We start from the raw sequence: 21886 nt of genomic DNA, 5'->3' as shown, positions 1-21886 counted from the left end.
CATGCACTGAATTTCAGAATCAATCAGGTAGTACCCGTAACTGCTTATAGCGCTCTTCAAGGCACGGTGAATGAAAAGCAACAAGCCCCCTCCTTTTTGTGATATTATACTCTCAAATGAAATGTATAGGCTGTGTGAAGTAATTGTAGAGAGCATAGTAGCGAATGAAGAGGCTGAAAGCGGGGTCATTATGGATCACATATCCTGTAATCAGAGTCTGGGTAAGCCTTCAAAAATATACCCGTCTGGTTTGTTCCCAGAAAGTCACACGAACGCCAAAGGGAAGCGGCTGCTTATTGATGCAATATTTGACTTAATGCCCGTTTTATTGGATTTTGATTATTGATAAGTGTGAGTGGAAATGGAAAAGGCTTTTATCTTCCCCGGAGGCTGACGCGCTGTAATTCTAGTTGCCATAGAAGCACAGCCAGGGTGAAATGGAAGACATTACGAGAAAGCTGTGAATTTAAGCGATCATTCAGTATTTTACAGAGGATCAATATACAAATTAATTTCATGATTTGTTTTCCTCGCAGTATTTCATTGGTGTGGAATGAGATGAAATCACTTTTCCGAATGGAATGCAAAAAAAACTGGGTGATTTACAAGGCTTTGACGTTTCATATTTGTCCGTCTGTCACCGTGCAGTAAAAGTGGAAGATTGAAGGGTCGATGATGTATTGGGTTCTCACCCTCTAACTCACTTTTCATTTGTTCGCTTTTCTAAAGAATGGGATGTCAGTTTGACCCAGTCACAAGGTTACAGATTGGAAATCTGTATTGTTTATTTCTGTAAGTTGTTGTCTTTCTTGATGTCTACAGACTTGTACAGTTGTAGTAATGTAGAGCTTTGAATATTTAGGAGTTGTCATTTGGTCATGCAGTCTTTTAGTTACACAGGATATAGCATGTAATGTTTTTATAAAAAATGATCTGCTAGATAATGCTATCAAAAAAGATAAAAAAAATAGTCCCTAGATGTACTTTAACTAGGATAGGACGCTTTTTAAAAGTATACCTTTGCACCTAAATAGTTCATATTACTACCTCAGAGGTACATCAAAGAGTGCCTAAGGGGCGGTTCACATTTTGCCTCTAAAACCGCGCAGAAAATTTGATCGTCGGTTGGTTCTTGTCACATGATCTGTGGTGCGCTTGCGGCATTCTGAAAAGTTGACATTTTTTTAACTCGATGCGGTGTGGATGTGCCTGGTAAAACAAGCGCGTCACATTGCGTGCGCGTCGCGACTGCGTCACTTCCATTATGAGTGCGTATACCGCGCGCCTATTTGAAATAATGAACTTGAGCGTACAAAAGACGTGAAATGTGAATCGCTCCTAATAGTACCTCAAAGGTACACACTGGTACCAAATATATACAAAAGTACATATTTAGGACCTTTTTAATGGGTTTTGCCCCAGTAAAAAAAATTTAAATGGTAAAATCCAAACGTAACACTCCAAATTAACTCCCCACGCAGACTTTTCTTAACTCTTTCACCGCCAGCATTTTTTAAAAAAGTTGCCAGCCAGCACCAGCGTTTTTCATGATTTTCACCAAAGTTTAATGCCTTCCAGAAAATGTTCTTCTTCAGATATATAAACATACAATATACCAAATGAAAGAACAGACCCCCTCTGCTTTCAAACAAAAAAATCAGTTTCATCCTACCTTCAGTAGTTCTTTTGTAATCAGCTTTTGAATATGGGTAGGTTTCTGCAAAAACACCACATTTTGAGCAAAAAGCAGAGATAATTCCATTTTTGTGACGCACTTTTCATAGAGATCCCATTCAGAGCGATCTTTAAGCAGACACAGACATGCAGCAGCTTGCCAGAGGGCAATACTTCCGGGTTTAAAAGTTGCGGAAGGGCAATAATAATAATAGCGGTATTGCGGAAAGACGGAAATACTCGTCATTGGCGGGGAAGCGTTTTCTCTTGATTGACGAGATATCTCGTCAATGGCGGGGAAAGAGTTAAACATTTAGGGCCCTATTTTAACGATCTAAGGGCATTGTCTAAAGCGCACGACGCACTGTCTAAATGGTCCGATTCTACTTTTGCTAATTTAACGATGGGAAAAATGGTTTGTGCACCGAGCTCAGGGTTGAAAAGGGTTGTTCTTGTAATGAGTAATGTGTGTGTTTTGGGCGTAACTTGCAATAAACCAATGAGAGTCTTAAATATCACCCCCATTTAAAACCCAGTTGCGCTGGCGCTATGTCTAATCCCTATTTAGATAACGGAGTTTGTAAACTGAAAAACTAAGCTGAGGAAGAAGACCACCAATTAAGATTAATGTTAAACAATTTTGTTGTTTTCACTTGTATTGAAATTGTTATTTTGGATTAAAACCTTTAAAAGCCGTTTTCTTTTAGACATGAAAGTAAAAACAGCAGGCTTTTAATCGCTGTAAATGTATTAATATCCTACATAATCATTGTAATCTCATAAAATAATTTTTAAATATGCAGGGTTGTACTCTTAAAATACTTTATTTGTAACAAAAAAATTACAAATGTGCAGAGAGCTGTTTCAGCACTCGGACAGCGGCATGTTTTTTTAAAGCATTACTTAAAAAAGGTTCTCATCTCACCATATCCACAGGTAAAAGTCATCATATACAATAAATCCATGGGGTAGCATTTAAAAAAACATTTTAAAATAGATGCATTTGTTTAAAGCAAAGCATTTATTTACTTACCAGGCTACAGGCGAAGCAGCTCTTTACGCCTTCTAACGTCTCATAATCGGTCTTCATTTATGTCCAAGAGACTCAATAATAATCTTTTACATTTTAATCGTTTTTGTGCTGCTGCGCATTAATGTATGTGATAAGCAAACCCGCATTGTCTTCCCGTTTATAGGTGCTTATTACTACCGTGCTCTTTAAATAACAAACATATTGCACCATTGACTTTAGACTTTAGAACAGGTTTTTGTTGGTCAATGGTATAGTCTATTTTAGTTGCCTCAAAATAGCAACGCGCCAACAATGTGCCTGAACACACCTCGTTTTCAGACCAGAACGCAAAATTGGGCACAAATGCATTTGCTATTTAAACAATGTGGCGCTATACGTGAAAATGATAATTGCTTTGATGTGTAAGTGTGTATTAGTACATTTTAACGATATGCAAAGGGTACATACTCCAAAGTAAACGATGACGCGAGTTATCGTCTTCAAAGTAAATCTCTTTTCTTGGACTACAACAAACACACGGTTTGTAGGCAACTTTAGGCAAGTTTACTTCCTGGGATTGGTGATGTAGACAAGACCGACATTATCATAATTCCTCCCACTTCAGACTCACAGACTGTAAGTTAACTCCTGTTAGCATTGCATTGTGACCGAATCTTTCAAACATGGTAAGAAGCGTCACATTTCCGGCTGACGTCAGAGGTAATTCAGGCCAATCACAACGTACAGATTAGCTGGCCAATCAGGGAAACAGCGCTTTTTAGATCAATGAGTTTGGTACAAAATCAATGCTTTTGAGGAAAGCAATTTGAATTGAATTAACTAAAAATTTTAAAGCAAAATTGTTTTACCGTGTGTACTTTTACTGGTTAGAGCTGATTTAATGCCGGTCTGTCCATAACGCTGGTTGACCACTATGATCCCTCTGTTGAAACTAGTAAAGTATCCTACAGTATCCAGCATCTAAAGCACAACATACAGTACTGTGCTATGGTGAGCAGTCATGCTTGCCTTTCCAACTAGTAGCTTTGTTTGTTTCCCTGCTAGTTCCCAGGAGAGTTACACAGGAACAAAAACTGTTGTAATGAATCACTACAGGCAGCGAATCTGCAATGCAAAACCGTAGGTTTCTGTCTGGCAACCAGGCTCGCGTCTCTGTCTGGATAAATGAACATTGAACTTGAGTAATGATACAGCTCGATACAGCAGTCAGCAGCAAAATGGCAGGATTGACAAGGACGTCTTCCCTCTGCTCACTCTTAGTCTTATTTAATGATGAGTTTTGATTAATATCAAAATCTGAGGGTTTAAGTCGACATTTTCTTCCGAAAGTCACTATGTGGTCTGTTAACTACACGAGAAAGGTTGGGTAAGAGGGAAACCAAGTTGTTATTCAGACACATGATTGGCATTATTTGATTTTGTAACCCAGCCCGTGAAAATCTAGCAAAAGTCATGTTTAGTGATATATTGTCTACATAAAATCATCCTACATCATGTAAAGCATATAAATAAATATTAACTTGATATCTTTAATATAAACTAAGTAAGGTCCTGAAAATTATTGAAATTAAAGTGGAATCAATAAAAAAATATTTGATGCTCCTAATCTCAGAATTAGGACTTAAGCCACATTTACTTACCAAAGCACAAAAGATGATGCCACAAGTTGAGCGAAATCAACTTTTAAGTTGAAGTATGATTTAAACTTCAGTGTTTATTTGATAAACGACCAAGAACTGTAATCCTCAATGCAGCTCTATGTCTGGGATTTATAAGCCTCCCATATCAGTTATTAATGAGAGCTCAAACTCTCTTATAGAAAGGAGAACGCTGAAGCAGGGATGATTGTACCTCTGTAATTTATGAACAGAAAACATTAAATATTCATGACAGTCTTCTTTTCAGGACGTCAGCAGGCTAAAGCCAGCAGCGTTCATCATCGCGAGGGAAAGCATATAGTGAACAGAGACAAGGGTGATTTTGGACTGATCTCAGAACGGTGCTTGACACCCCTCTGTCCTTGAGAATACGTCTGGGAAGAGTAGTGAAGGAGTTCATCAATAACCTCAACAAAGACCTTGATTTTTCAAAAAGAGAAGGCTCTTAGAGTTCCATCACTCTCTCTTCTTTTTTCCATCGCTCAGTCGATGTGGTGACGGAGGCGTTTCATCTTCACTGTAATGCCCGTCGATTTGTCACTCATGCCCCTTATGTAGGGGATGAGAATAACATGAACTCCTCTTATGACGGGAGGATATATTGCGTATTTTCAAGCCGTAACTGCCAAGGTGATCTCCGCTGAGGGACTGATATGATGCTGTCCTACCATGCAGGGTTTCACAGATGAGCTGAAGGACACATTGATGCTCAGCAATCTCTGCAGGTCACTGTGGTGTAAAAATTTGGACCTTATGCCAAAAATAACTTGGTTTTTGAAATACAGAAATGCAGTATTTAATTCTACAATACGCTGCTTTAAAGGGGACATATCACAAATATCTGACTTTTTCCATGTTTAAGTGCTATAATTGGGTCCGCGGCAGTGGTGTAGTCTACGTGATACGCAGGACTACGCCGTATACCCACTAGAAATTGTCAAGGATTTCCGTATACCCACTAAAAATAGCGTGAGGATGCGTAACAGCATGGTTTTGTGACATTTCAAACTTTTAGTCATAATTTAGATGTGAAGCACTAACCATTAGCATGCTACACTTGCTACTTTAGCGGGTTTAAATGGATATACATAAGCTATATATTTGGTGTGTTTGACTTCCTGCCGAACTGCGCGATCCGATCGGCGTATGAAATCAAATTAATACTATAGCGGCGCTAGAGTTACTGGGGAGCAGACTGCTGTGGCACCACAAGAACCCACAGGCGAGTGACAACAAAGTAGTGCGAGAGCGATTACAGTTATCACATGGAGAAATCTGCTTTGAATCGCTCTCGCGGTACTTTGACATCACCAAGAGGTCTGCTTAGCGCCAAATGAAGTTGAACCTGCAGTGTAGCTGCTCACGTGACACTGTAAGCAAACAGTCCGTGGAGAAGTGAATGAGAGTTATCCGGAGAGTTAACAACGCACATGTGAGTAAACAACATTTAAATCATCAGTCCAGTTTAATACTTTATCTCGAGGTAAGGTTTCAAGTGCAATAAAATAAGCCCGTTTATGTCCTGATGGTTTTTGGCCTCTTTCAGCATGTTTGCTTGTGCTTCCCTTCTCTGTGTTCATTTATATATCTACGTTCAAGATATGATCTTATATATCTTAAACTTCTATGATATATGATCTTAAACTTCTGTGAGGAAATTCATGTCTGCGTTGATGTTCAGTTCAGACTTGCAAATTAAAGAGATAATTTTCTTCACTTGGTTTTGGTGTCTAGGCTACATGATGGTCTTGTAATAATAATTAAGTAAAAGCCTATTTTCATTTTTAGACAATGCTTGTATTATATGCAAAAAATAAGCTTTTTATATAAATGACTATGCAAATTTAATTATTAGAATTTGCTGTATTAGAGTTAATTCATGGTCATCTTAAATGTGTATTAATTAAAAACATTCACACCATTAAATTACACATGGTAATGTTATCAATAGTTATGCATGTGTTAGCCACGGATTGAAGATTGTAAACAGTTGATTTTATTTTAATTAACAGTTGAGTAAGTTTTGGCCCCGAGTTAGATGTTGATTTACACTAAACCAGTCTAAAAATCAGTCCAGTTTCCCCAGCTGTAAACCCATTGGCTGTTAAACTCTTTTTTTTTCTTATAATAAACTGACATGTTGATAACACATTCAGTTTATGTGTTTATGAGTACACTTTCAGAATGCTCTGTTACATGAAGATCCATACTGTATGCATCTGTGAGTGTGGTGGTGCGTTGCGCTGGGACGAGTTAGCATAAGGGTGAGAGGGAAAAATCTGAGTATACTCCCTACAAAAATCTAGACTACACCACTGGTCCGCGGTGCTTCTATCAACCTAGAAAATGTGAAAAAAATCAACTTAGTTGAGGTAAACCATTCTCTCCAAGCATGTGAAAAAATTGATCATTTAAATGTGGCTCCCCTTGTGATGTCAGAAGGGTATCTTATTATAACAATACCACCTCTTAACCTGCACTATCCAACCACGGCTCTGCCATTTAGTGCAGAGATCAGCTCATTTGCATTTAAAGGGACACACCCAAAAACTGCACATTTTTGCTCACACCTACAAAGTGGCAATTTTAACATGTTATAATAAATTATCGATGGGGTATTTTGAGCTAGAACTTCACATATGTACTCTGGGGACACCAAAGATTTATTTTACTTCTCAAAAAAGTCTTGTGAAATGTCCTCTTTAAGCATTTAAAATATATAATATATCCATCCATCTAACTCGAGCTTGCATCTTTGTCACTTTTGTACCCCTGATGAGTTTGCATCCCTGATTTACATGATAGCTCTGATAAGGCTAAGTAAAGCACTATTTTTAATAAAAACATGCAGTCTATAATGTTTGAAAAGAGTAGCTTATGCATGTATTTAACATGATTAACTGAAAAGATTAAAATGAAACTTAAAAATAGACATAGAAACGCTATCTGTTTAAATATTTATTAACTACAGCAGTAAATACTGTGATGCAGACTAGAAAAAAATCTCTGCACTAAAAACACAGCAAAGATGAACAATTTAATTGTGTCTAATACAATCAAAATCATAAAACAACTTTACATTTTATGCGTGTATGTTTGAAATGTGAATATGAGAGTGAAGGAGAGAGGCACAGTTCTGAGGAATAAAAGTCATTACTCTTTTTAGCAACACACATTTCATGATCCTTTATAGTCTCAGCTTTAAAATGGGTTGATTCAACCTCAAAAGAGACTTTCTTTACCTTTACACCACCTTACATCATAGATCCGCACAGTACATAATTTTATTTAATCATAAACTTGCTATTCTTTACTTCCACTTTTGTTGAACTGTTTTTCTTTGTTTCTTCTTACTTTTCATGCTTCAGGTTTTCTCTTGTGTATTGTAAACGTTTATGTCCCACCACGTAGCTCCTCAGGTTCACCTCTCCACTGGGACTTCTTGGTTACAGTGTTGTGTGACATCGGTTACTAGCGTGTGATTGCAAGGCAGTAAGCTTTACGAATGGAGCAATGAGCAAACACTGCATGCAGGTAGTGCTTATGGAAGTTTCTAAAAATAAAGGTGCTATAAAGGCTCCATAAAAAACCTTTAAAATGGTACTTCAGCCAAATATCAAAATCACCCCATGATATACTCACTCTTAAAGGACAAGTTCGGTATTTTACACTTAAAGCCCTGTTTTCAGATTGTTCATAATGAAATAGAACGGTTTTGACTGAAATTTGGACATATGATGCTGGCCCGGGAATTTTCGGGTGTTTGTTGTATGACTTCCCACCTCTACAATGTGTGTATAGGTGCACAGGAACAATCCTTCCTAAAATGCATTAAACTTTCATTTACAAAGACGTGAAACTCACCGAGTGGTCGGGGGTGTTCAGTGATGTGCTCACACAAAAATTGCTGCAAAATACGCATTCCAACAGATTTTATTGTAGTTTTTGTCCAACTCCATTGACTTGTATTAGATGTGCTGTGAGGGACGGTATTACTCCGCGCCGGGAAAGTTGTTTGTAGTCTTGCAATTGACAAAGGTGGATTATCGCCACTAACTGGTCTGGAGTGTCTATTATTAAAGCTCTCAACGGAAGAATATACGGGTGTGAGGCGTTTGGAAAAATAGGTCCACAAGTTTACAACGAATGCTAAAATACCTGTTGGAAAGCATCTTTTGCAGCGATTTTTGTGTGAGGATATCAGTGAACACCTCTGACCACTCGGTGAGTTTCACGTCTTTGTAAACTAAAGTTTAATCCATTTTAGGAAGGATTGTTCCAGTGCACCTATACCCATTCTAGAGGTGGGAGGTGATACAACAAACACCCGAAAATTCTCGGGGCAGCTGTATATGTCGAAATTTCAGTCAAAACCGTTCTATTTCATCATAAACAATCTTTAAAACAGGGCTTTAAGTGTAAAATACCGAACTTGTTCTTTGAGCAATCCAGTCATATGTCCATAATCTTTCAGACTAACACATTTGGAGTTATTTTAGTAAATGCCCTTGCTTTTCCAAGCTTACAATGAGAGAAAACATGAATCAGGGAACAACAACTGACTTGGAAGCCCAAAAAAGTGCATCCATCCTTCACAGAAGTAATCCACACGACTCCAAGAGGTTAATAAAGGTCTTTTACAGGTAATCGATGCAAAGAAAAACTTGCATTGTAAACTTTATAAACTATAATAACTAGCTTCCTGTAACGATGCCATCTTGGATTCACAAGAGTCACAACGTACCCATGGCAATGAATGCTCACTATGCTAAATCTCTCCAAGATGGCACTGTTACCGGAAGCTAGTTATTACAGTTTATAAAGTTTCAATTATTAATATTTACATCGATTACCTGCAGAAGACCATTATTAACCCCTTGAAGCCATGTGGATTACCATCTGTAAAGGATGAATGCATTTTTTGGGGTTTAAAGTGAGAAGTTGTTCCCTGATCCCTGTTTTCTACCATTACAAAGCTTGGAATAGCAAAGACATTTACTAAAATAACTTCAAATTTGTGCGTCTGAAAGGTGATGGACATATGTATCTCCGATTGATTGACGGTGAGTAAATCATTGGGTAATTTGATATTTGCCTGGATTATTACTTTAAAGTGCACCTGCATTGCTAAAAACAATGTTATTTTGTGTTTTGGGTAGGCATGTGCATTTATGTACATTTTTCTATTTCGATTAATCCGTAGGTCTGAAAAGCGAGTACTCGATTAACTGAGGGTGGGGCATATACGTCATGGTGAAAATGAAAATATGTTTATTAAGAACACTCAAATAAAACTTAATTTTGAAGAAACTATGACAGAAAAATTAACACATACTAGATTTTTAATAAATTACGTCAAACACGTACCCAGTCTTTACCACCACAGGCGCTTGTAATGCTGACCAGACATCCAAATGCCGCCATAACCACAAAAATAAATAAACCCACATGATCATCGTTTTCGTGATCGATCATCGATGCCATGTTCGAGTACTCGAGCAATTGAGTACTCATCCCCATTTGTAGTTTTTGGTATAATACAATCTGTTGGAGTGGTATATGGTTAAAGAAACACATTATTTGCCACATACTGTACATTTTTGGAACCCCAGATATTCTGTCTTCCTCAAACGCATTGATTTGGAACGAAACTCATCGATTTGAAAAGCACTGTGTCCCTTATTGGCCAGCTAACCTGTACGCTTTGATTGGCCTGAATACCTCTGACATCAGCTGGAAATGTGACGCTCCTTACCATGTTTGAAAGATTTGCTCACAGTCCAATGCTAACAGGAGTTAACTAACAGGCTGAGTCCGAAGCAGGAGGAATTATGATAATGTCGGTCTTGTCTACGACAAGCCCAGGAAGTAAACTGTTGCCTACAATCCGTGTGTTTGTTGTAGTCCAAGTAAAGAGATTTATGTTGTAAACGATAACCTGCATCATTGTTTACTTTGTGGTATGTACCTTTTGCATATCGTTAACATGTACTTATACACGCATACACACCAAAGGAAATGTAAAATTGTGAATCGGACCATAGTTGCTCTTTAACATCTAAAGAAACTTTATGATTCACAAAATGTTCTTATAGTGGAAAACGTATTTTTAGATTATGAAAAGTTAAGAAAAAAATTCTAGACTTAAATGGGAAAAGACAGATATCTCTATGTACTGGAAATTGGTGGTCACATGATGTATGTCGTCACGCCGCTCCATTACACATGGCGTTCTGTTTATCCTTATTGTTGTTGGTTTTGCCCTCGGCACTCTGCTGATGAGACCGTCAGGCTGTGACGGCGTGCAGCATCGCTGTGTTGAAGGACTGCAAACAAATGGCTTCATTCCATCCCTGCCATTTCACCTTTATACATTCAGTCATCCTGACAGCCTGTGGGCTATAGCTGGTCTGCACTGCCTCTCGGATTTCACCATTACTCTGCCAACTCCTATGCCGCTACGCCTGACCAAAGACATCCAGCAAGGACGGCAGGCGCTATGCCTCAGATGCAAATAAAAAAAAAAATGCCGTGACCGACGGTCCCACCCTCACCCTCCCGGCAAACAATGGCATTTGAGTAGGAGACAATAAATAGCCTGTCATTGCTACCACTCAAACAGGGTGTACTTGTTCAGGTAACTGGAAAGGGTTTGGATGGAGTCTGTGTGTTTGGATTAAACGTAACAAACCCAAGGATAAGTGTTCATGTAGTTCACTGTTGAATAAATGCGATAGCAGCGTAAAAGGTTGTGGGTTTGAAACTAGTGAGCACACATAATGTAAGTCGCTGTAAGTTGGCGTCTGCCAAATGGATGTAAATGTCAAGGCAGACAAACAAAGAATTCAACTAAAACCAAGATTCATAGTAGTATGAAAAGTAATTGAAGCAGAAGCACTGCAAAGGTCATGTGTTCGATTCCAGAAATGCTGGGTTGTTTACAAATATGAACATTTCTAGGTTAATTTTAAACCAGTGGTTCATATTTTACCCAAGCATTGGTTGAAACACGCTAGCATTTCTCAAAGCATTGCTTTAATGCACTGTCGGTTGCTTTGAATAAAAGCATCTGGCAAATGCATAAATGTGATGTAAAATAAATTCCTAGTCACAACCTCTGATATTATTCTGTACCCCTCCTTCCTCGCTCCCCCTTTTTCGGCCTTGTAATGCAGCTGAAATAGATTTACTATTGTAATGAGTTCAGATGCATGCTGCGGGGTGGCGCATCGTCGTCATAATGTGCTGTGTCCTCATCTTTGAGTCAGCCGGTTATGTTTGCAGATTTCTAAAACCTTTCTGAATAAATAGAGATGTCAGGATAACAATTTATTTCTTTTGTCTATGTTTACAATAAGCAATGGCAAGACTTATAATACCACAGTTGCTCTGATAATAGAATTCATCTTTGTGTTTATTAACATTTCTGTTGCTCATGACAGCAGGACGGTGAAAGTAATTTCCTCAATAAAAGCGCTGTATATGTGCTAATGGAAGAAAACAACAGGAGCTTGATTAAAAAAAATAATGAAATACAGTTAAGACCACGTGGGTTAAAGATAAACTTTTAATTTGTGTACATAAAGAGGTAAGGTCCTGTGCGTGCATCAATTTCAGTGCAAGTCTGAATGGCGTTCAAGACGCATCTTCGTCACATTAATATCCAAGGCTGTCTCTAGGGATGGTTTTGTGATGGATCCATTTCACAAATGGATTGTTCTTTGTGAGCAGATCAGGACGGCCTTTTAGGTTATGCTATGATTAGGTTTAACTAATGCACTTTTTGTTTTATATCTGCGTTTGTATCAGTACTGTACCGCCATCATGCTGTTTTATGTTTTGATACAAAAACATCGTTAACATTGTAAACATAAAAATATGACCGATTTACACCCCACGCATGTTTTGCAGTGGCTAAAGGTGGCGCTAAACTCAAGGTCAAGGGTTAAATAGCGAATGCACACACTTTAAAAAATGCTGGGCATCCCTAACACTCACTTTATAGTCAGACGTCCGTTTATCCCTGCAGTCTTTGACTGTCGCTTCCAGTTTAGGATTCTAAAATATATATCCATTTATATTTTCGTAAGTCCCACCCACTGATCTGTAATAGGTCTTTAGCGTGTGTGGGTCCCACCCATAGCCCCCACCTTGAAAAAATGAGGAATGAGTGTCTGTAGACTTTCACTTTCGACAAAGATAGGAAGTGCAACACTGAAATCTGTATTTCTCCCGTCTCAGGGGAAAGTGAGGGAATGATGCACGACCATTAAAAAACATGACTGGGGTTCTAACGATACAAAACTTAATGCAAATCAGTGAAGTGTCCCTTTAAGTGTTTACATGAAGGCTTTTCAATGCGATTGAACCATCAATACGATTACGAACGGATTATTTTGTTGCATGTAAACGTACCTTTTGTAGGTTAAATTTCAACCCAGCAGGTTGGGTTTTTCATTTTTTAACGCAATGTTGGGTTAAAAAAATCACCCAGCATTTTTTCAAGTGCATATGCAGGGACTGATAAAATATACAGCTTTAATGCCCAATAAGTCGCTTTGGGTCAAAGTGTTTGCCAATTGCATGAATGTGAATGTAATGTAAGGTCACCCAATTTGCTCATGCCACATGGAGCAGTGGGTTGCTTCCATTGTGCTAATATATTCTGTTTCACCATGCTGTCAATACTTAGTGACAAATATAATTTGTGCTGCCATCTAATTGCCCTCAGGGGCTCAGACTGCACCAGTGTTGACAAAGTCTAAAGAAAAAAGGACAGAATAGAAATAAATGAATCAGGGTGAATAACATGAGAGAGGCTGATTAGCTGCGTTATTGAATTGAGATGCTAATAAACTTCTGCAGCCACGAGCGCACACCTGCAGAAAATATACATTCATCGCTGTCCTGTGCAAAATGCTGAGATTGGATATGTTGTATGTTTTTATGTTTTAATAAAAGGAAACACTTCAGAGTATTTTGTTCGTTGTTGCCAAATAAACACTTGTGATTAACCTGAAAGGGTTTCTTTAGAAAAAAATGACCAGTTCGACTGACTGTAGATTATGAACTCCCCACTCACAGATGTATATTCATTACAAAATAACCAAACAATATATATATATTTATACAGTACTGTGCAAAAGTCTTAGGCCACCATGCCAGAATTAGGTTATTTGTGTTTGTAATGTTATAGTGATCATATATAATTGTTTCTCAGGGGCTGTCCACACGGAGACGCGAATCACTGTATACGCATACATTTGTTATCGTATTGGCGTTTCATCCACACGGATCCGGCGATTTCAGAGAGTGAAACCGCTATTTTTTGAAACCTGGTCCTAAAGTGGATAAATCTGAAACCGACACCCTTGCGGTTTTGTCTGTACAGCCAATCCGTATATTTTGTGAAGCGAAAACGTCATTACATCACGTGTCACGTAACAGCAACAACAATAACGGTGGACTACGTGATTGTGTTCGTGCTACAGAGGCTACTAAAGCCTACTAGCTTTATTACAGCAAAATCTATTGCTTCTATGCAATTGTGTTGACCAACAAGCGATAATGGACAACACCATACGTTGGTTATGCGCATGCTCAAAGTCTTCTTCTCCGTGTATAGTGTATATCTGTAGCAGAATTACAGCGCCCCATACTGGTCCGGCATATATACTACACCGGTTTCAGTCGGTTTCAGTGGTTTCGTGTTTACGGATTATTTTTTTAGAGCAAGGAAAAAAAATTATCGGATAGGGAATGCACCGGCTTCGTGTGGATATAGCCTCAGTCTCTGTATTCTAATAGAATACATCCAGAAAATACAGGAAATGTCTTAAACCTAAATATAATTAAATCCTAATTTTTTCATTTTAAAGAAATTAGTCTTTTTAACTTCATTCTGCTCAAAAACGCTCAAGATGTGTTTAGTGCCAAGAGAGGTCACACTAAACAACGACGATGCCTAAAGAAGACATTTAGTCCTGAAAATTATTTTTTTTACACATTTTTTCTGTATTTTCAGTTTGTATCTTAATAAAATAGATAAAAAAATAAATGTACACATAACCGGCGCAACGTCATAGAATGTCTCTGAACAGGTTCACGCCCACTTTTGGGGGAAAACAAACCAGACCTCCCACCGACTCCCATACAAAACAGCGGAACAAAGCAACGCTCGCACACACCCGGCAGGCATAAACAACTCATGAAACCACTCAGATCAAACATGTTAAGTAATTATCTGTCCACCCTGCCTACCATAAAGCGTGAAAGATACATTAACACATTTAATTTGGTCAATATAAAACCATGTCCCTTTCATTCTCACAGCATCAAATGTATGTTAAAAGTTGTACTCATTGTTATTTCATTTTATACTTATTATTTTTGTTTTATTTTCAGTAGAAATATCTAAAAATTCTTAAATCAAGATGTATTTTCTTGATGAGCAATAAGTCTAATTTTTAAAACAAAATTTATACAATTAAAATAAATTCAAACAAGCATAAATATCTGCCAATGGGGTGAGAAAATTTAGCTTGAATTAAGTGTTTAAGAAAAAGATTTATTCAAGATTGTTTTTCTCACCCCATTGGCAGATATTTTGCTTGTTTTAAGCACAAATTCACTTAAATTGTATATTTTTTGTCTAAGAACTAGACTTTTTTCTTAGGTCATTTTGCTCATCAAGAAAATACATCTTAATCTAAGAATTTTTTTTGATATTTCTACTGAAAATAATAATAAAACAATTTTGGCACTGTAGCTAATACATTTACTAATGTTAACACATACAACCTTATTGCAGATCATTACCAAAAAAGAAATGAACATTGATTTGATTTTTGTCTAATTTATTTACTTTTTCTTTTGTATGTTGTAGGAGATTCTGGGTATACCAGACATAATGCCCTACAGGTCAAAGAGATCCCTGTTGGTTCCACCCATGTTTGTCCCCGAGAACCAACGAGCTCCGTTTCCCCGCTCTATTGGAAAGGTACAGTATGACCTTCATTTTGGAGCGGTTTGCAGCATTAACAGCATGAGTCGACAGTGGTGTTATTGTGTGGAAACAATGTTGACAATACTAGGTGATGTTTTTTTGGTCTCTAAAATGAGACGTATTTACAGTACACAGTGCTTTGAATACAGATCCTTGCTGTCCTTGCTATGCAGTAAGTAAATAAATGTTTTTTTAATGCTTTTGAGAAGCATTTGGTTCGGTTTACATTGCTGTTTTATTGAGGATTGTTGCTGTTCTACAGAGACGGCAATTACAGTATGATACTACACGTCTAAAGATAAAAAACATTACTTTGATGCACACAAAGCCCTTTCTCCTTATTCAGTTTAGTGCAGAATCACAGCCGTGATAAAAACCAAATGAAGATGTGTGGAAAGTAATTCTACTGTACTCTCAAGAGCATCTTAACGAAACGAAATCCCTTTATGATCTGTTAGAAATTATTCTCAATGCTTTAAAGAACATTTCTAATATTGTTCTTGTCTTTGGAAAGTTTCCTTATTAAAAATACACAAGATTTTCTTTGGGGATATTTTTTCATCTTACATTTTTCAAGCTGACGTGTGAGCTTGTTTCGGTGTGGGTTTGTGTATGTCGTTTTCTTTCCCTCGCTTTTCTCCGTCTTTGTTTTCAGGAGCCTCAGAGACTGATATATAGGGCTGGAAGAAAAAGAACTTGCAGGAAAACTGTAGAAAAAAAGTTCACACCAGGAAAACAAAACCCAAACCAAACATTGCACATCATACCTGCACATAATTACAAGCTGGAAATACGGGAAGTTTGTCCTAGTTGTAACCACACATTTTTTATCACCTTACCAGCATGTAATTTGGCAGACCCAAGGGAGATACAGTAGTACAGTATCTATCTCTACATCTGCCTCGAGAAATGTCTCCTTTGGGGGCTGAAGGTGATGTCATCAGTTCAGCTCTGGTTTTTGAGACTGAATTTGAATGCTGCTTTATCAGTAAATGTAAAAATAACCGAAAATATATTGCTGAAGGAAAAAATTATTCTATATGGAAACTGAAAAGTATGATCAAATATTTGGGTAGCACTTGTTTTACAGTCTAGTTCAGAGGTGCCCAAACTAATGACCTTTAATTTGGCTCGTCATGCCACGTGAGATAAGGAAAAAGGATAAACATCATTGACACAGATGTTCATATTTCTAATTAAACATTTTTTTAAATGCAACATTTTTTTATTTGTACATTACAAAAATGTACATTGAAATTAAATGCATGGAATTCAAGTGAATATATTTTTTATGTACATGCATACTTAAAGGTGTATAACATGCATTCCATCTCGAAACTCAACGAACTCGAGTACTATAGTCTAATAATGGCGAGGTTGACGCAGTGGCACACAGACAAAAGGACATTTAAAAATGATTGGCAAAATTATTTTTTACAACAGTTACCTTTTAAAATAAAACTGCATTAAGGTTTGCTTATTTTTTTTTATATTATAAATTTGGAAAATCAGGGCCAAATTTCGGCCCACGACCCTCAGTCAATATTGATTTTTGGCTTGCTTATTAATCAGCCTAATTTTGCAGCAAAATTTTTTAAAATATGCCAAATTATCGGCCTGCCCGATAAATCGGTCAACCTCTATTATGTAATTATTGTGTAAGTGTACGCTTACTACATAGATACCAGTTTGTGCACCTGTCAACATTGGTATCTGAAAATGAGAGAAATTTCCCAACCCCAACATTACACCACCACAGGAAAAAGTTAAACGGGATGATCCTGAGAAAAAAACGCAAGGGTTGATGGGTATGACCTGTGCCTGAGGTTGCCTTTAACATTGAGCTTTCATTCCCCTAACCTGACCCACATTAAGTACATTAATTTACCAGTATTTTGTTGCGTAAATACCATAGACTGTAGAAAATATGGACATACCTGACATCACCCATATGTTTGTGTAGAGAGCCTGCCGTTACCACCTTGGCAGCGTGTCACCCATATCGCTCGCAGTTAACTGAAAATGGATAAAGAAGCGGGACGTGGGTGAAGCTGAGGTGGCTGGTTGCTGAAACCACACCTGCGTAGCTCGACTGTAGTGACAGCAGTGGCAGTTCACCTGTCACTCAAGTAGCCACGCCCCTTAATTATGCAGAGGCTTAATATTATTTAAACAGATGTGTTACAAAAAAATTCACCCCCATTACAGTTGTCATGAAGGGCAAAATAAGCTATATGACCCAAAACACTTTTTGTACCAGGCTGTAAGCCTATTATTTTCTACTGTAAAGTTGGTGGGTCTATGGGATTGACTCCCTTTTAGCGGGCAGTCGATAAATTGTTTAAGTCACTTCCACGTTGGCATCACCATAGATATCGTAAGATTGCCCTTCGGTAAATACACAGTAACTGCACGTACAGTAAAATAAAGTGCAACCAATTTTGTACTAATTTGTACATTTAGCCATTTGGGATACACTTTTCCAAAGCGACCTGCAATGCTTTACAAGGCATACAATTTTGATCATTATGTGTGTTCCCTGGGGTTGAACCCACTTCATTTTGCTGCTAATGCAATGCTCTACCACTGAGCTACAGGAACACAAAAAATGATAGATTACTGTGGTACAGTATGTGCTTTATTTATTCATTGTTTGGTGTAAAACCTGTTTAAAGCGACAGTTTCTTTCAAAAATAAATAACTTTTCTTTACATAGAGGACTGTACTTCACAAAACAGAAAATAGATGTAGAGCTTCTGATGAGAATGGATGACCTCCCACCAACCTCTTTCTTTGCATGGATATATGAATGCTCAGTACCGCTGCTTCACCTGTTTCACCACAGTGAAACAACACAGGGATACATGCTACGTGACCTATTTTATTCAATAGTCCTGCTGTATATTAGACACCAAGCAAAAAAAGGAATTCAGACATGGATAAATCTTGTTGACCTGCCGTAACGTGCATTCATTTTTCATCATTTGTTTCCTTTTTGATGGAGATGAACTGGAGGAAAGAAGGAATGGCTTGTAGACAAACAGCAGGGTTTTCCATTTTCCTCTGGAAAATGCAGGAAATGTATTTGGATGCAGGGAAACCCTCCTGTTCACTACTTTATCTTCCTCTTTCATCTTTCTCTTCCTGATATTTTTCATTATTCTGCTTTTTTATTGACAAAGCAGGCAAATCATGCTGACTATTTACTCGTGGTTTAAGAATAGACTCTAACTAAAATGACACTGGTAGATTTGAGATTAACATAGAAATGTGTTGGCCAGCTTAAAGGAATATTCCATTTTCTTAAAAGAAAAATCCAGATAATTACTCACCACAATGTCATCCAAAATGTTGATGTCTTTCTTTGTTCAGTCGAGAAGAAATTATGTTTTTTTTTTGGAAAACATTGCAGGATTTTTCTCATTTTAATGGACTTTTATAGACACCAACAATTAATACTTAACTCAACACTTAACAGTTTTTTTCAACGGAGTTTCAAAGGACTATAAACAATCCCAAACGAGGCATAAGGGTCTTATCTAGCAAAACGATTGTCATTTTTGACAATAGAAATAACAAATATCCACTTTTAAAGCACAACTTCTCGTTTAGATCTGGTCGTCATGCGCTAGCGTGACCCGACGCAATACGTCATGACGTCAAGAGGTCACAGAGGACGAACGCGAAACTCCTCCCCAGTGTTTACAAGTGGGGAGAAAGAGGACCGTTCCTACGTTGTTGTATGTCAACTGATACTAGTTAATGTCTTTGTGTCAGTTTATTGTTTACAATGGTCCGCAAATGTGCGTTTTATATATGTAACACGTGACCTCCCTACGTCACTACGCATTTACGTTAGGTCGCGCTGGACCGGTCCTAAACGAAAAGTTGTGCTTTAAAGGTGTGTGTTTGTTATTTTTCTTGTCAAAAGTGACAGTCGTTTTGCTGGGTGGGGCCCTTGTGCCTCGTTTGGGATTGTTTGTAGTCCTTTGAAACAACGTTGAAAAAAACTGTTAAGTGTTGAGTTAAGTATTAAATGTTGGTGTCTATTAAAGATCATTAAAATTAGAAAAATCCTGCAATGTTTTCCTCAAAAAACATAATTTCTTCTCGACTGAACAAAGAAAGACATCAACATTTTGGATGACATTGTGGTGAGTAAATTATCTGGATTTTTCTTTTAAGAAAATTGAATATTCCTTTAATCCTTTTGGCAACATTGGAAATTGTGACTTTGATATTTTCAAGTTTTTTTGTTTAATAAAATTGGCTGCATAAGTCATTTCAACTTACTATTTTGAATTTTTAACTAGTGATTAGTTTCTATAACCTATATAAACAAGTTAAAATTGCTGTAGTCAGAACTTAAAATGACTTTTGCCATTTTGATAACTTTTAGCAGCAATAATAATTTTTGGCAGCAAAAATGTTTCATTGAAACTTTATTTGTAGCCTAATTTTATCTGTCATATATTTTTTACCATTCAAGATGTTGATCCTTTTAAAAAAAAGTTTAAGTGATGACATTGATGATTTAGAGAGGCAATCACACCCTCAGTTGAAGAGCTTTTTCTGCTCTTCTCTAAAGATGAATTTCTTTGGATGGTGTTGACTTGAGATCCTCTCTCAGTTAAAGGGGCTTGAAGTATTGGAAAAGTAATAAAGAACAGATGTGCCCTGATTCCCTTTCGAGCTCTGACATCGGTTTGCTGTGGGATTATGGGGGATTTATTATGGTGGAGTTTTCACCTGTAAGCGATGCTATCTCACCATTGGGGAAAAGTCCTGAGGTTCCCTCTCGGACCTGCAGGTAATTGTCTCTGGACTAGTTTTCATTGTGCGACGCTGGTCTCTTTCTTGTGGGAGCTGTTCTTTTCGTATCCCGGACAATCCCTTCCTGCAGGTATTGAACCGCTCACTTTAATGTTGTGTTTTTATTAGCACCTAGAGCTGATTTTACAATGCTCTACACATTTTAGGCTTCACCATAGGTGATTCTAGATTAAGTGGTTGCTGGCTGGCTTTTCAAACCCTATAAAAATCTTCTTAGGTACATTTATGCGTTTGGCATGTGCTTTTATCTAAAGCGACTTACAGTGCTTTCAATCTATACCTTCATTAGACTGCGTTTCCTGAAAATCGAATGCTCTACTGTTATACAGTAAGAAATTAGCCTGGCTAACACCAGACCAGTCTCATAGAGAATGAGACGTGGTCTGGGAACCTCATGCTAATTTTCTTATATTTAAGGCGTGGTTCATGAATACCCAATGCCGTTAGTTGGGGGCTACGAATGTCTATCAAATGCGTCTGTACGTAGCTCGTAGCCAATCGCTTCAATTATACCAGATGAGGTATGTAGAGCGACATAAATTCAAACGTAAACAACTTTTATCGGTACGTGTGCATACAGCTGAAAGCCATGCAACTAAGCCGGTAGCTGTATATTGATATTGAAAAGCAACACAAATTGTTGACGACCGCAGTCAAGGCATAATGACAATATGATATTAATAAATAACACTTATCATTTATAAGTTAAATGTACTTCGTCGACCACGATGCCTAGCAGGTTGGTCATAAAACTCCATGGCTATCATGTCTTGCCATATTCAAACATCCTTCTTGGATATGAAATTGTTTAACGCCAAAAGTTGCTCTTTTTAAAAAAAACTTGCGTTCAAAACTACTTTTAACACTATCTAAGGCTGCATTGAAAAGTCACTTCGCGTCTGCTGCCGTGTTGGATAAACAAAACTGCTTCGGTGTGTCGCATAGACGTCGTCATCGTCTTGCTGCCCCCTCCCCATTCTGTGATTGGTTCCCTATTTCAGGGGCAAAATTGGTCCATAGTTTCCATGCTAGACTTGAAGCGTGAATAAATTTGCGCGCAACTTAGCATTGCTTTCATAATTTGTCAGTAAACCTCTTACTGTGGGTTCACACCAGCCGCGTTTGAGGCGTCAAATTCACCACTCTACCACGTTTAATTTGCCGCTTGAACATTTTGAGTTTACTCGCTTCATTCACGCATGAAAGCCGCGATTAAAATTCTAGTCATCGAGACATTCACACGGAAATTTGCATCATGGGAGGGGCTTCTGCGACTCTGCTTGCTTCCTGTAATCACGTCACTACTAGAGCAAGCTTCTGATTGGTTAACTCAGCTCGTTTTTCCACCAAAGTTGAAAATGTTTAACTCGCACGTTTCCTACCGCAATGCTCAATTCGGACTATTGGTGCGAACTAGATCCACGAATGAGGCGGAATCGTGTCTATCGCACCGCGCTAAACGCCTCATTCACGCCGCGAGACCTCCAGATGTGCATCAACGCGTTTTCACATTGAAATAACATTGATATCGCTCGCGCTTGACGCCTCCACCGCGGGTGGTGTGAACGCAGCATTACACTGAAATCTTTGAATCTCTCCTGGACTTCACAATCTCATTCTCTACGCTTTCACTGTCACACTTTTTTATGACGTCCTGCGACGACTTGCTTCCCCATGCTTTTA

General features: G+C 37.9%; 1 protein-coding gene across 1 annotated transcript in view; it reads left to right on the top strand.

Moving 5' to 3' along the window:
• The window catches only part of cdh13 (cadherin 13, H-cadherin (heart)), a 469469-nt gene that overhangs the window by 182175 nt on the left and 265408 nt on the right, over positions 1 to 21886 (top strand). The window contains exon 4 of the mRNA XM_055174957.2: positions 15251 to 15364. Within this exon, the coding sequence (XP_055030932.1) occupies positions 15251 to 15364 (114 nt within the window). The remainder of the gene's footprint in view (positions 1 to 15250; positions 15365 to 21886) is intronic.

This window comes from Misgurnus anguillicaudatus, chromosome 15 (assembly GCF_027580225.2).
Source record: "Misgurnus anguillicaudatus chromosome 15, ASM2758022v2, whole genome shotgun sequence".
Taxonomy (NCBI): Eukaryota; Metazoa; Chordata; class Actinopteri; order Cypriniformes; family Cobitidae; genus Misgurnus; species Misgurnus anguillicaudatus.
This window is presented reverse-complemented; position numbering and strand designations above follow the sequence as displayed.